At 41.2% G+C, this 12,472-nt stretch overlaps 1 protein-coding gene across 1 annotated transcript; it reads left to right on the top strand.

The window, feature by feature from the left end:
• The first annotated feature begins 4,698 nt into the window (after positions 1-4,698).
• Positions 4,699-12,240, top strand: LOC133918262 (uncharacterized). The gene is made up of 7 exons (XM_062362054.1): positions 4,699-5,109; positions 6,172-6,300; positions 7,734-7,922; positions 8,741-8,837; positions 11,043-11,146; positions 11,489-11,540; positions 11,674-12,240. The coding sequence occupies exons 1-7, from the start codon at positions 4,703-4,705 to the stop codon at positions 11,884-11,886; spliced, it is 1,191 nt and encodes a 396-aa protein (XP_062218038.1). The 5' UTR covers positions 4,699-4,702; the 3' UTR covers positions 11,887-12,240.
• The last annotated feature ends 232 nt before the right edge of the window (positions 12,241-12,472 follow it).

Below are 12,472 nucleotides of genomic sequence, written 5' to 3' on the forward strand. Positions count from 1 at the left end.
AGTTCGGGGAAGGAGCTCGGATACCGTAGACCGCTTTGCATCGGTTAAGCACCGATTGTTGGTTGCCGTTGGCTTAAGCACTTACCGTACTCACCACATGCCGATCTAATGGTAATGAGAGCCGAATACCTTTGTAGTTGTGATCATTTGGACCTGAACATCGACAGTGTGAGCAGGCGAGCTTGGAAGAGGTATCTAGTTTGCTCCGGGAGTAATTCTAGATACCTCCACGTTGAGCGATGCATGTATTAAATGGTTAGGGCTTATTGGGAAAGGTTGTCACGAGTACCCCTTGTGTACACTTTAGCGGGTGGCACAAGTCGAATGGTCCTCGTGTCGTGTGGGTAAAGGAGTATCCCCTGCAGGGTGTAGAAACATTTCGAAATGCCACGCTCTAGGTCATGAGCATGCTTTCTGTCCATGCGCACCATCGTAGAGTTCTGTTGTAGATTGTAGTTGGTTATGGTGGAGATGGTTCGTGTTACATATATGTTCGTTAGGGTTTCAGTTACAATTATGTACAGTTGGCCTTTGTAGGGTATAGTGGTATTGTTCTTGGTTAAGTTTGGGTGCTCACACATGTATGTGTCAAGTTGCTTTTGCATGTAAATTTTACTTAACCATGTAACCATTTTCATTCAAATGCATGATCCTTGGAGTCAGGCTAATTATAAGTTATCCATTATGGATTAAGTCTTGCGAGTATCTTCGTACTCAGTTGCTTTACAGGTTTTGCAGGTAAGGAGGAGTTGGTCTTTGGCTACTTCACGCCTACCGATGGTGGTGACGGGCATGAGTAGTGCATCCTACTCTGTTGGCGTGCTTTTGTGATGGAGCATAAGGGCATGTGGATCAATCCTGCTTTTGTTGTATAGTTTTAGTCTTCCGCTGCGTAGTTTCTTTTGCAGGTCAGGAGTTGAGCATGTGGCTCCATCCTGCTTTTGTTGTATAGTTTTAGTCTTCTGCTGCGTAGTTTCTTTTGCAGGTTAGGAGTTGAGCAGGTTTTAGTCTCCTCTTAGCTCTCTTTTGCTGTGAATTGTAATAACTTGGTAAATCCTTAAGAATTTTTAATGTAATTTAATTACTTGCTTTTTCTTCAGCTGTGTTGTGATGTTATATATTGTAAAGGCACACGTTTTGATCCTGGAAGTAAACACGTGCCGGGACTATCGGAATAGCATTCTGGTTAATCATCGAGGTTGTGATTGTGAATAATGATCCTCCTGGTGATTAACTAGAATACTGTTTAGACGGTTCCCCCACACTATTTCTCTACCAAAATAAAAATCAACTTCAATATACTTCATTCTAGCATGAAATATTGGATTGGCAGGTAGATATGTTGCTCCCAAATTATCACAGCACAAACAAGGCGACCTTGACTGAAGTATGCCCAACTCGCCTAGCAATAATTGTACCTAAATAATTTCTACAGTTGCATTAGCAAGCGCCTTGTACTCTGCTTCAATGCTAGACCTCGAAACCGTGGGTTGTTTTTCTTACACTCCATGTGATGAGATTAGAGCCAAAGAACATAGCAAAACCTCTTGTAGATCTTCTATCATCAGAACACCTTGCCCAATCCGCATAAGAGAAAGCACTCACAAGGCTTGAGTTTGACTTTCTTATTATTGGGCCAACTGTGGATGTATATCTCAAGTACCTTATTATCCTCTTTGCTGCTGTCAAATGATGTATAGTTGGTGCATGTAAATATTGACATACCTTATTCACTGAATATGCAATGTCAAGACATGTCAATGTCATATATTGTAAAGCACCAACCAAGCTATGATACCATTTAGCCTCTTGTTTATCACGTGGTTGTCCCTCTAGGATAGTAAGCTTCTGTGCAGTAGTCATTGGTGTAGTCACTGGCTTGCACTTGTGCATGTTCACCTTATAGAGATATCCAAAATATACTTGGACGGAGATAGATGAATGCCATCATCCACTTTCTTGACTTCGATACCAAGGTAGAAATTAAGATCACCAAGATCCTTGAGAGCAAACTCTTTTTTAAGATCGATCAATAGATCACGAATTGCCTCCTTAGAAGAACCAATGATTATAATATCATCCACATATATAAGCATATACATAACCACTCCATCTTTGTTGTATATGAATAATGAAGCATCAACACGTGATGAGACAAACCCAAACTCCTGCAATTTTCCACTTAATCGAGAATACCACACCCTTGGGGCTTGTTTCAATCCATATAGGGCATTCTTAAGGTTGCAGACAAGTCCTCTATTGGATTTTTCCTCAAACCTAGGTGGTTGTTTTATGAACACATTCTCTTTAGAATGCATGTAAGAACGCATTATGTACGTCTAATTGTCTCATACTCCAACCCCTTGAAACCGCAACTGACAAGATCAGACGAATTGTAGCTTTAAACCTTTTGCTACTAATCTGGCCTTGTACCTGTCAATACTGCCATCTGCTTTTCTCTTGACTTTAAAAACCCATTTACAGTCAATAAGATTTTCCCCATATCGTGGAGATACTAGACACAAAGTTTGATTCTTAAGTAATGCACTGTACTCAACCTCCATAGCTTCTCTCCACTTTGGATCCTTTAGAGCTTCCTCATGTGATGAAGGTTCGGTCATGGCGCTGTTAGCATAACGCATAGTGCCATCTGTATAGACCTTGGGCACACAAATATTGTTTTATGCCCTTGCTCTTGGTTGTGAGAGCGCTGGTGCAGTCGTCGACACTGCTGGAGGATCAGTAGCTATAGGAACACCCCTTGCCACACTCGAGCCATTAGACGCAGTTACTGTGGTCAAGCACTGTGGTCGAGTGTCGTGATCGAGTGCAGCAGCTGTAGAACCGTTGTAGTCGACCACCGAGATGGGCCACCTGGTCGAGTGCAGCAACAACAGAAGCACCATCTGCTGTGGTCGAGCTCTGTGGTTGAGTGTCTTGGTCAAGCGCAGCAGTTGCAGAAGTGCCATCTACTGTGGTCGAGCGATATGATTGAGTGTTGTCATGGTCAAGCACCATGATTAGGATGCCGTGGTTGTATGTGTCCAACACCTGATCCTGATCAGAAACAGCAACAGGATCATTCGACATAGGAACAAAATTAGTATGCTCATTAATCATATAATCGCCCCCATCATCCAAGTGTACACACCTAGGAATTATGGGTGAAGACGAAGGAAGAAGGAGTTCCTTTGAAAAAAATATGAGGTGAACCAGTATACGTGGAGAATGGGAAGACTTGCTCATCAAAGACCACATCACGCGAAATATAGACACAACTAGCCTGAATATCAAGACACTTATAGCCCTTGTGCATTGGACTATAGCCTAGAAAGGATTTGAAGCTCTGACTTTTGGGAGAGGATTTGAATTTAATTTGGATTTAAGCTGAAAAAAAATCCAATAATAGATTTGAATTTGAGAGACATTCAAATTTAAATCTCCACTAAAAAAACATAAAAACAAATAAACCAAAATGCATATGAATCAAATTATTGCAAGTGTTAATTTGAAATTTAATTTGGTACACTTTGGAATACTTAGTTAAATATATATTTCTTTTATTTTATGTTGCTTTAAATAATTAGATTTTTTTTAAAAAGTGTGAATTTTGTTATAATCTAAAAATTAAAACTCGGGATGTTACATATGTGCTGCCAGAGCTTTGCCAATTGTCGTCATACCACATGTTTCTTTGTCCGTTGATACATGGTCAAACTAGTTTTATGTGTTTTTCATCGATAGGGCGTTAGACTCCATACGAAGAGGAGAGATTATGTTTTATCGGTTTTTAATATGACAATTGGGGTGGTGAGCTTCCCTCTCTGTTTCAAAAAAAAAATGAAGAGGAGAGATCTTATAGAATGCTATTACATGGATCCCCTCAAAATTCAGATGCCAATTATGCATCCGAAAAAGGGGCAAAACATGGGTGGTGTATAGCAGGAAGGGTAACTCCAATGATTATAGACAATACTAGCTCTTATTACTGTAGTTGTAGAGAGAGAAAATATATAGAGTGAAGATAAGAGCTAACTTCTAGCTATTATTTTGTTGATGTGGAGAGAAATCTTAGAGAGCTAGTTTTTTATGAAAAGTAATTAAGAGATAGTTCTAGGCATTATAAGGTATGAAAAATTAGGAACGATAGACCCCGGATAATTTTTGAGAAATAAGTTGAGACAAATAAAAGATAACATCCAGCTATAACAGTTGAAAATGCTCTAAAGGCTACTCTAAAGGCTATAACAGTTGAATCAGACCTTTTCTTTTCTTTTAGTCACCCTTTCCAGTTTCCAACCTGTCATGACGTTTTGTATCACCTGAAGTAGTGTAGTGACATCAATGCAACATGATTCTTTCGGTAACATACTAGATGAGAGTGAGAAGGTTGTAGTGTTTGAGAGATCTTTTAAGTCTAAGAATATTTGGAGTTAGATATTGGTAGCTTCACAATTTCGTAGAGCTAGAGTTATAATATACTAAAAATATTTAATGGTTCATTTGATTTATAATTTAGATTAAAAATAGAGACTTAAAGTATTTTATTTAATCTATAATTTTAAAATCTAATATAGAGGAAGAAACTAGAGCTCTGCGTGCAACAACGGTTAAATTCTGACACTACTGTTATGCGTTTTGCGTGTAACAGCGGCTGGCAGGGTCAGGGTCAAAGCCTTCAAGGCACAGACCCGACAAGGAAATGTCATCTCCATCAGCATTTACGGATCGCCAACACGCACTGACCAAAACCCGTAGCGGCCCCCCACCCCACACTCCTAGCATCCGCCGCCGTGCCCTCGTCGCGATCTCCCACCCGAATACCCGATCCGCCATGGCCGGAATAAGGCTGACGCCCGAGGAGCCCGAGCTGCCGGTTGGCACCCCGCCCCGCCCCCAGCTCCCGCCCTCCGTCGCCGGGGCCGGCGGCAGCGGCGGCCTGGAGGTGGCGTCGGACGACGAACGCTCCGTGGCAGCGGACTCGTGGTCCGTGCGGAGCGAGTACGGGAGCACGCTCGACGACGACCAGCGCTACGCCGACGCAGCCGATATGCTCGCCGCCTCCGCCTCCGCCTCCGCCAACTTCCCCTCCGCCGCCTCCGATTACTGGTAATATGCCAACTTGTGCCGAATTGTCTCATTCCAGTGCGAATTGGACGCTAGCGACTTCGAGATATAGATCTAGTAAACTGTGGAGGGACCGATAATGCTTGATCTCGTCGAGAGATTGTTCCTTTAGCTGCTATACGGGGTTATGGTGTTTTGTGGTAGCTGTCAGTACCTTACTTTGTGCACATTTTGTTTAAGTCTAGCTTGATGGTTATGTTTAGGATCGAATCTGTGGAAAAGAGGATATATGAGGGGTGTTTTTGGCGACTTGCTGATTATTGTCATCGGACGACCATATGCATGTCCAATTTTTCGTGTTGTTGCTTGTTAATGTTGTGTTTATCGGTCCTTTATGCAAAATGAAAGGAACTTCCCTGTTGGCCATTTTGTGAGGAACTTAGAACTTCGTGATAAGAGCAAACAATTCATTTTACTGAAAAAAATCATTCTCAGTTTTTTGCCTTGAAAGACGAGTTTTTTGTATGGTTAGTGATATTTGGAGATTACATGAACCCAACTCCTATCAAATAGAATGGATCCCTGATTGCCAAGCCAATAGCACAGTGTTGTTTCTTACCCCAGGTTGGTGTCAGTTAATCAATGATAAACACATACATTAGGTGTAAACATACCTTTCCTCCCACCACTGGACTACAAATCCTGTAGGACCATGTTTGTTTCCCCAGGGGGAAAATCCTCTTGAGTCCCTTCTAAAAGACAAAGATTGACAACTTGACATCTAATGTCACAAGGAGGAATGAGACCAAGAGGCAGGGGTGTGCCACTCCACCACATTGTATGGAAGTAGCATATTTCTGGTCTCTTTAATAGAATACACCAATTTCTTCAGACCCTGGAAACCTGTAATGTGCAATCTCTTGTTCGAGGTCAGATGAACCTCCTAGATCTGGTATATTGCAATTGGGTACAGTTGTCAAGAATGGAAAACCCATTCAGTTGCCTGCTTATTTTTTATCCTTGAATCTTCTTGATATATGTTTACATACTTAAAACAAATCTTTCCTGTATAATGTGTTCTAAAATGTCCTTGCATTGAGGCAGTTCTGACAAGGATGATCAAGATCCTGGTGATGATGAAGGATCAATGCTGGGTCTCCAAAGCTATTGGGATGCTTCTTATTCAGAAGATCTTGCAAATTTTCAGGAACATGGGCACACTGGAGAAATATGGTGACCGCATCCTGTCCTTTTTTGTACCAACTATCAAAATCTTCATACTAAGTAAATAATAAATGACATATTTTCATGTTCTTTTCTGCAATAAATCCAAAGTTGTTTACATTAACTAGTTTCCTGATGTGACTAGTGATATTACTTAAACTTCGATTTGTCCAAATTTGGCAAAATCAGATTAAAATATTTGGTGACGAAATATCATTATTTTTGGTTGGTTTTGTTTACTATTAGCTCCAATTTTTGTTTTAGTCATTGTGGTCATGTTAGATATGTTCAATAAATTTCTTCAGGTGCAAGTATATACAACAACAACAACAACAACAATAAAGCCTTTGTCCCAAGCAAGTTGGGGTAGGCTAGAGATAGAACCCACAAGATCCAACTAAAAAGATGATGAGAAAATAATAATAATAATAATAATAATAATAATAATAATAATAGAGTTATAGTAAAAAATAAAGTAATAACGGTACAAGGAGACTGAAGTATAAGTTATGGTTCTAGCACGTGGATTGTTAACTTCCACGTGCTTCTATCCGTGGATAGTTCTTTGGGGGATATTTCATTCATTCGAGTCTCTCTTTACAGACTCCTCCCATGTTAGGTTTGGTCGACCTTTGTCTCTCTTCACATTATCAGCGCGCTTCATTATCCTGCTATGCACAGATGACTCTGGAGGTCTCCGTTGAGTATGTCCAAACCATCTCAACCAATGTTAAACAAGCTTTTCTTCAATTGACGCTACCCCTACCATATCACGTATATCATCATTTCAGATCTGATCCTTTCTTGTATGGTCACAAATCCATCGCAACATACGCATCTCTGCTACACTTAACTGTTGGACATGTCGTCTTTTAGTTGGCCAACATTCGGCGCCATATAACATCACGAGTCGAATTGCCGTCATGTAGAACTTACCTTTCAGCTTTTGTGACACCCTCTTGTCACAGAGAATGCCAGAAGCTTGGCGCCATTTCACCCATCCGGCTTTGATTCTATGACTAACATCTCCATTGATATCACCATCCCTCTGTAGCATCGATCCCATATATCGAAAGGTATTCTTATTGGGAACCACCTCTCCATCGAGACTAACACCTTCTCCCTCATGCCTAGTATAACTGAAATTGCACTTCATATACTTGTTTTTGGTCCTACTAAGTCTAAAATTCAGATCGCAAATGAGTCACTGTGCATGGATACTTGCATTCACTTTTTTTGGCACCTTGAACTCAGAATTCAGATCGCAAATAATAACCTTTACCTGGTTATATCCTCCACTTAGTTATCAAGGGGGATTCTTTGGTTCTAGGAAATTATGATTCATTGTTATTTCTTTAAACTTCCTCTTGCAATTTTCCCTGGAGTACTGAGTGCTAAAGGATTTTATATACTGGGTTGTCAGCAGAATCTCCTGTTTGTAGGTTTGGTGAAGATGTAATGGATACAGTTGCTGTTTGGACGAAAAATTTGTGCAACATTATTCCAGGTGGGATTTCATCTGGTAATGACAGCATCGAATGTGAAGTTGATGAAAAAGTATTCTCCAACTACCCTGTGCTTGATGTTGGAACTGGGAACGGCCTTCTTTTGCAAGCGCTTGCAAAGCAGGGGTACTACCCGGTTTATCTTCATGATGTTTTAATCACCTCCCTGAAAATAACGTAATGTTGTTGAGTAACACACAGAATCTTGTTAACCACTTGCCTGCTGTAGGTTTCTTCAACTGATTGTGTCAATTCACCTGTTATCTTGTTCATACAAGTTCTACATGTTCAGTACAGATCAATAGATGACGTCATCTAGTCCTTATTTACTCTAAAAATGACTCCTAATGCAACATTCATATCATGCCACATCACCTCTTAAACTATGGCCGTCAGAAGAACTCAAATAAAAAATTAGCCATCATATCTTAAATACCTAGGAGACACTTTGATTAGACACCTTTTATTGAACTGGTGGATGTTAGTGAAAATGTGTGCATATTTTAATGAAAAAACAACCTTTAATTGAAAGAGACCTTTTTATAGCACCCTTTTGAAAACTATATGCATGTTTTCATAAAGCGACATACTTTTTTTTAGCGGAAAACGACATACTTTCATCTAAAAGCACCTTTCGATGGCACTCTTTGGAAATTATAAATAGTCTACAAGTGTTGAGAGTCAAGGAAACATCATTCAAGCAACACACAGTGAAGTGAGGACCTTATGCTAATTTATTTAAGTTATTAATCAACTTTAATAATGTGTGCACAACGTGGTACACTCATTTTTTTATTGGGGCGTTTTGAGTATTTGACTTTTGATATATGATAAATGTGCTATCACACATCTAGGGTTGTGTTGTGGCCACTGCCATACTCATCCTTATTATTCTTCTGAAGGTCGTATGATTGCGAACAAAACAGTATTTGCATTTTTTACAGGTTTACAGACTTAACAGGAACTGATTACAGTGAAGGAGCCATTGAACTTGCAAGACACCTTGCTGCTCGTGATGGATTTGCTGCAATAAACTTTTTGGTTAGTATACTATGTTCAAATTGAACCTTTTTCTTTCTATGAATGCTACAAATTTGCCTCCAACTACGGTTTTTTCTAGAAATTCTATGCTTTGTTGTTATGGGTGTTATTTGGGACTTACCTTTATATAGTGTCCTACAACACCAAAGGCAAAGGTTGTATGAGAACAATATAGCTTTTTTTCAACAGTTATATAAAAAGAAAGTATTTTTGTATCTCTATCTAGAATCATGTTTTTTTTTTCCGAACACATGAGATCTGCGCGCCTTTGCATTAAGATAGAAGAAGAAATTGATCCCCATACAAAGCCTCAAGAGGCTCAAAGAGAGAAAACCAAACCCAAAAACAAAGAGCATTGCTAGGACTACACGAGGACAAGAGCTCCCACGACCAACACCGCCTATGTAACAACCCAACGCTCTAACCATGCCACAAAGCACCAAGCATCCTTGCTCCTGCTGTGACCCATAGTTGCACCTCCGCTGAGATTTGTTGCAAGACGATCTCCACCTTCGGGGCGGCCCCATTAAAGACACAGTCGTTGCGATGCTTTCATAACCACCAAGCTCCCAAAATTATCAAGGAATTGAGACCCTTGCGCCGCTCTTTGCCCGCCCTTCGTTGAGCCATGCGCCACCATTTAGAGAAGACTAGGTCTGAACTGGAAGGCGCGAGCTGTTGCAGTCCGACCAGATTGAGGAGCCTGAACCATAACTCCCTTGCGAAGACACATGAGCAAAGAATATGTTGTATAGTTTCCTCCTCCTGATCGCAAAACGGGTTGTTCGTCAAGTGAGGCATCCCACAACGCGCTAGCGGATCCGCTGTTCAGCAGCGGTTGAGGATCAGTAGCCATAGGAAGAACTTATAGCGATGCGGTGCCCACGATTTCCAGAGCCTCTTCCATGGTTCAAAATGTGTGCTCCCAATGAAAAACGCTAAATAAGCTGACTTTGTAGAGAAGGGATAGGAAGAATCATGATGCCAAATATGCTGATCAACCTCTCTTGGATTGAGTTCCAAGCCTTGAAGAGTGTCTCAGACTTGGAAGAATTGGATAAGAGCCACCATGAATAAACCCCCTTTGATGGCCCGCACCCAGAAGCGGTCTTGTAGAGCATGCTCAACCGTGCATTGATCCAGTGCTGTCTTTGGAACGAGTGCAACGAGGGCATGTGCCAAATCTTGAATAGACTTTCCATGGATCCATCTATCAGACCAAAACAAAGTGGTCGAGCCATTGCCAACCAAAGACGTGACCCAGATTGCGAACAAGGCCTTGACGTTGGAGTGCACCAGCAAGTCAAGACCAGACCACGGACGATCCGAGTCAGTTTTCCTAAGCCAAAGCCACCTCATTCGGAGAGCCCACCCAAGAATTTGGAGGTTGGGAATGCCAAGTCCACCCAGCTCCAGGGGACGACAAACCCACTACCATGCGACCGCACAATTTCCTCCATTAGCTTCTTTGCGACCCTTCCAAAGAAAACCACGTCGCATTTTATCAATTGCCTTAGTTGCCCACTTAGGAATGCCCAATGCAATAAGATGGTGTATGGGGATGGCAGTGAGAACCGCACTAGCATGCGTTGCGCGGCCGGCCTTTGTCATTAGGCCAGCTTTCCAACCCGGGATACTATCTAGAATTTTTTCCAGCAAAGGAAGGAGGTCGGCTTTCGTCAATTTCTTGACTGAAAGAGGAAGCCCAAGATACTTGCAAGGAAATGCAGAGACTTCACATGGTACTGTTGCTGTTACTTCCTCGATATCTTGCTCTTGCCAATGGATGGGGAGCACTGAACACTTCTGCACATTTGTTCTCAGCCCCGAGGCCTCACCAAACACCTCTAGAATGCTCATCATGAGACCCAGCTCAGCCGCATTGGGGCGGAGAAACAGTGCCACGCCGTCCGCATACATGGAAACCCGATGACTGAGAAATCTAGATGTGGCTGTAACAGACCCTCCTCACTGGCCTTAACTATCATGGCATCAAGAATCATGTTAATGAGAATCTATCTAATTACGTTATTCAAATTGGATTTATTACTTATTTTTCTAATGTCCCTTAAAGTGATACTTTGGGATTCGTGGACACTTGAAACTAATACTTGAAATTTATCAAATGATTTTGCATTTAGTAAGACATGCTGCGGTGCTTTCATCTCTGTAATCCCTTGTATTTGTGTTTTTTTCTCATCTCAGGTTGATGATATACTTGAGACAAAGTTAGATAGGAAATTCAAAATTATTACAGACAAAGGGACATTGGATGCCATCGGATTGCATCCAGATGGTCGTGCAAAAAGGTACAACTGTGACCTGCTCTGAGCCACCCCTATAGTTTGATTGGAAACCCCAAAAAGAGTTTTTAGCTCATGTAGTTGTCAACGTTGCTAGTACTGGAATAACACTGTTCAGTGCTTGACAAGCCATCCTGGGATAGTGAACAGCCATAGCCTTTAGGTTGTATGATATTTTCTGACTCCCAAAGTCCCAATTGGCTCTGTAGTTTCTGATCTACAGAACTACATAGTACAGTAGATAGATGAGAGTTACCTTGTTGGATATTTTGATTATTCAAAAAAAACATTTACCTTCGTAGCAAACAGTTCAGTGGTTAACACTTCTTGTATATGTTCTTTATTCAGAATAATGTATTGGGAATCTGTATCGAACTTGGTTGAGTCTGGTGGCATTGTGGTCAGTACTTTCTCCTACAAATTTTTTAAACTACATACTACGACCCTGCCCTCCAGGATCAAATTATATCCTAATGCTTGTACCCTCATTATCTGTAAATTGACATGAAACTTTCTGTTGCATATCTTTTCAGATCGTAACATCATGTAATCACACAAAGGATGAGCTTCTGCAAGAAGTGGAAGACTTCAGTAAGAGAAAATTTGGCAAGGAGAACACGGATAAAGGTGCAGGAAATGTGTCCCAGGTCTTCCGGTACATAGATCATGTCCGAACATACCCCACCATAATGTTTGGAGGAGTTGAGGGGTCTCAAGTGTGCACCGTGGCCTTTCAAAGGGTGTGACAGAGAACCGAGACGCTTATAATTCTCGGCCTATTATCATTTTGGCTCCGAAGAAATCGGCAGAAGGAAGTTCTATACTTTACCTGTGTTTCCACTGTATTAAGAAACAGTTCAAATTAAGCGGCCATCTAGGGTTAGCTCATTTATCCACGGTTACTATTGGTCTAGCCTAGACTGAACTGTTTCGATCGTCCTGATTGTCAGGATAGTAAGAGAACTTTCCGTACTATTTTTATGTAATTGTAAACGAACTAGATGAGTCATCTTTGTATTCTACAATTTGTTGAATTCCTAACGGAATATGATTGGAGTCCTAGTCCTATGTTAGATGGGCTATTTTACCCACTACTTCCTCACGAAGAGGAGACCTTTCCAGCTATATATACGAGAGTATACACCCAACCATTATTACGTACCCTTATTTTTGAAAACTTGTACATGGTGGTATCGTCATATCTATATCGCCAAGCCGTTACCCATGTCGGCGGCATGTCCGTCTCACCCAAAATTACCTAAAATTTTAGGCTAAGTTCGCCACTGCCCGATACATTGTGACTGCTACCCTGTGAGAGAATGTGGAGCAGCA

Source organism: Phragmites australis, chromosome 1 (genome assembly GCF_958298935.1).
Source record: "Phragmites australis chromosome 1, lpPhrAust1.1, whole genome shotgun sequence".
Lineage (NCBI taxonomy): Eukaryota > Viridiplantae > Streptophyta > Magnoliopsida > Poales > Poaceae > Phragmites > Phragmites australis.

What these genes read in the sequence shown, in the direction of transcription:
- LOC133918262 (XM_062362054.1), top strand. Translation starts at nt 4,703, where the DNA reads ATGTCATCTCCATCAGCATTTACGGATCGCCAACACGCACTGACCAAA. An exon ending in CAAGCGCTTGCAAAGCAGGG is followed by an intron (nt 7,923 to 8,740) that starts GTACTACCCGGT and finishes CATTTTTTACAG; the next exon opens with GTTTACAGACTTAACAGGAA. An exon ending in TTGCTGCAATAAACTTTTTG is followed by an intron (nt 8,838 to 11,042) that starts GTTAGTATACTA and finishes TTCTCATCTCAG; the next exon opens with GTTGATGATATACTTGAGAC.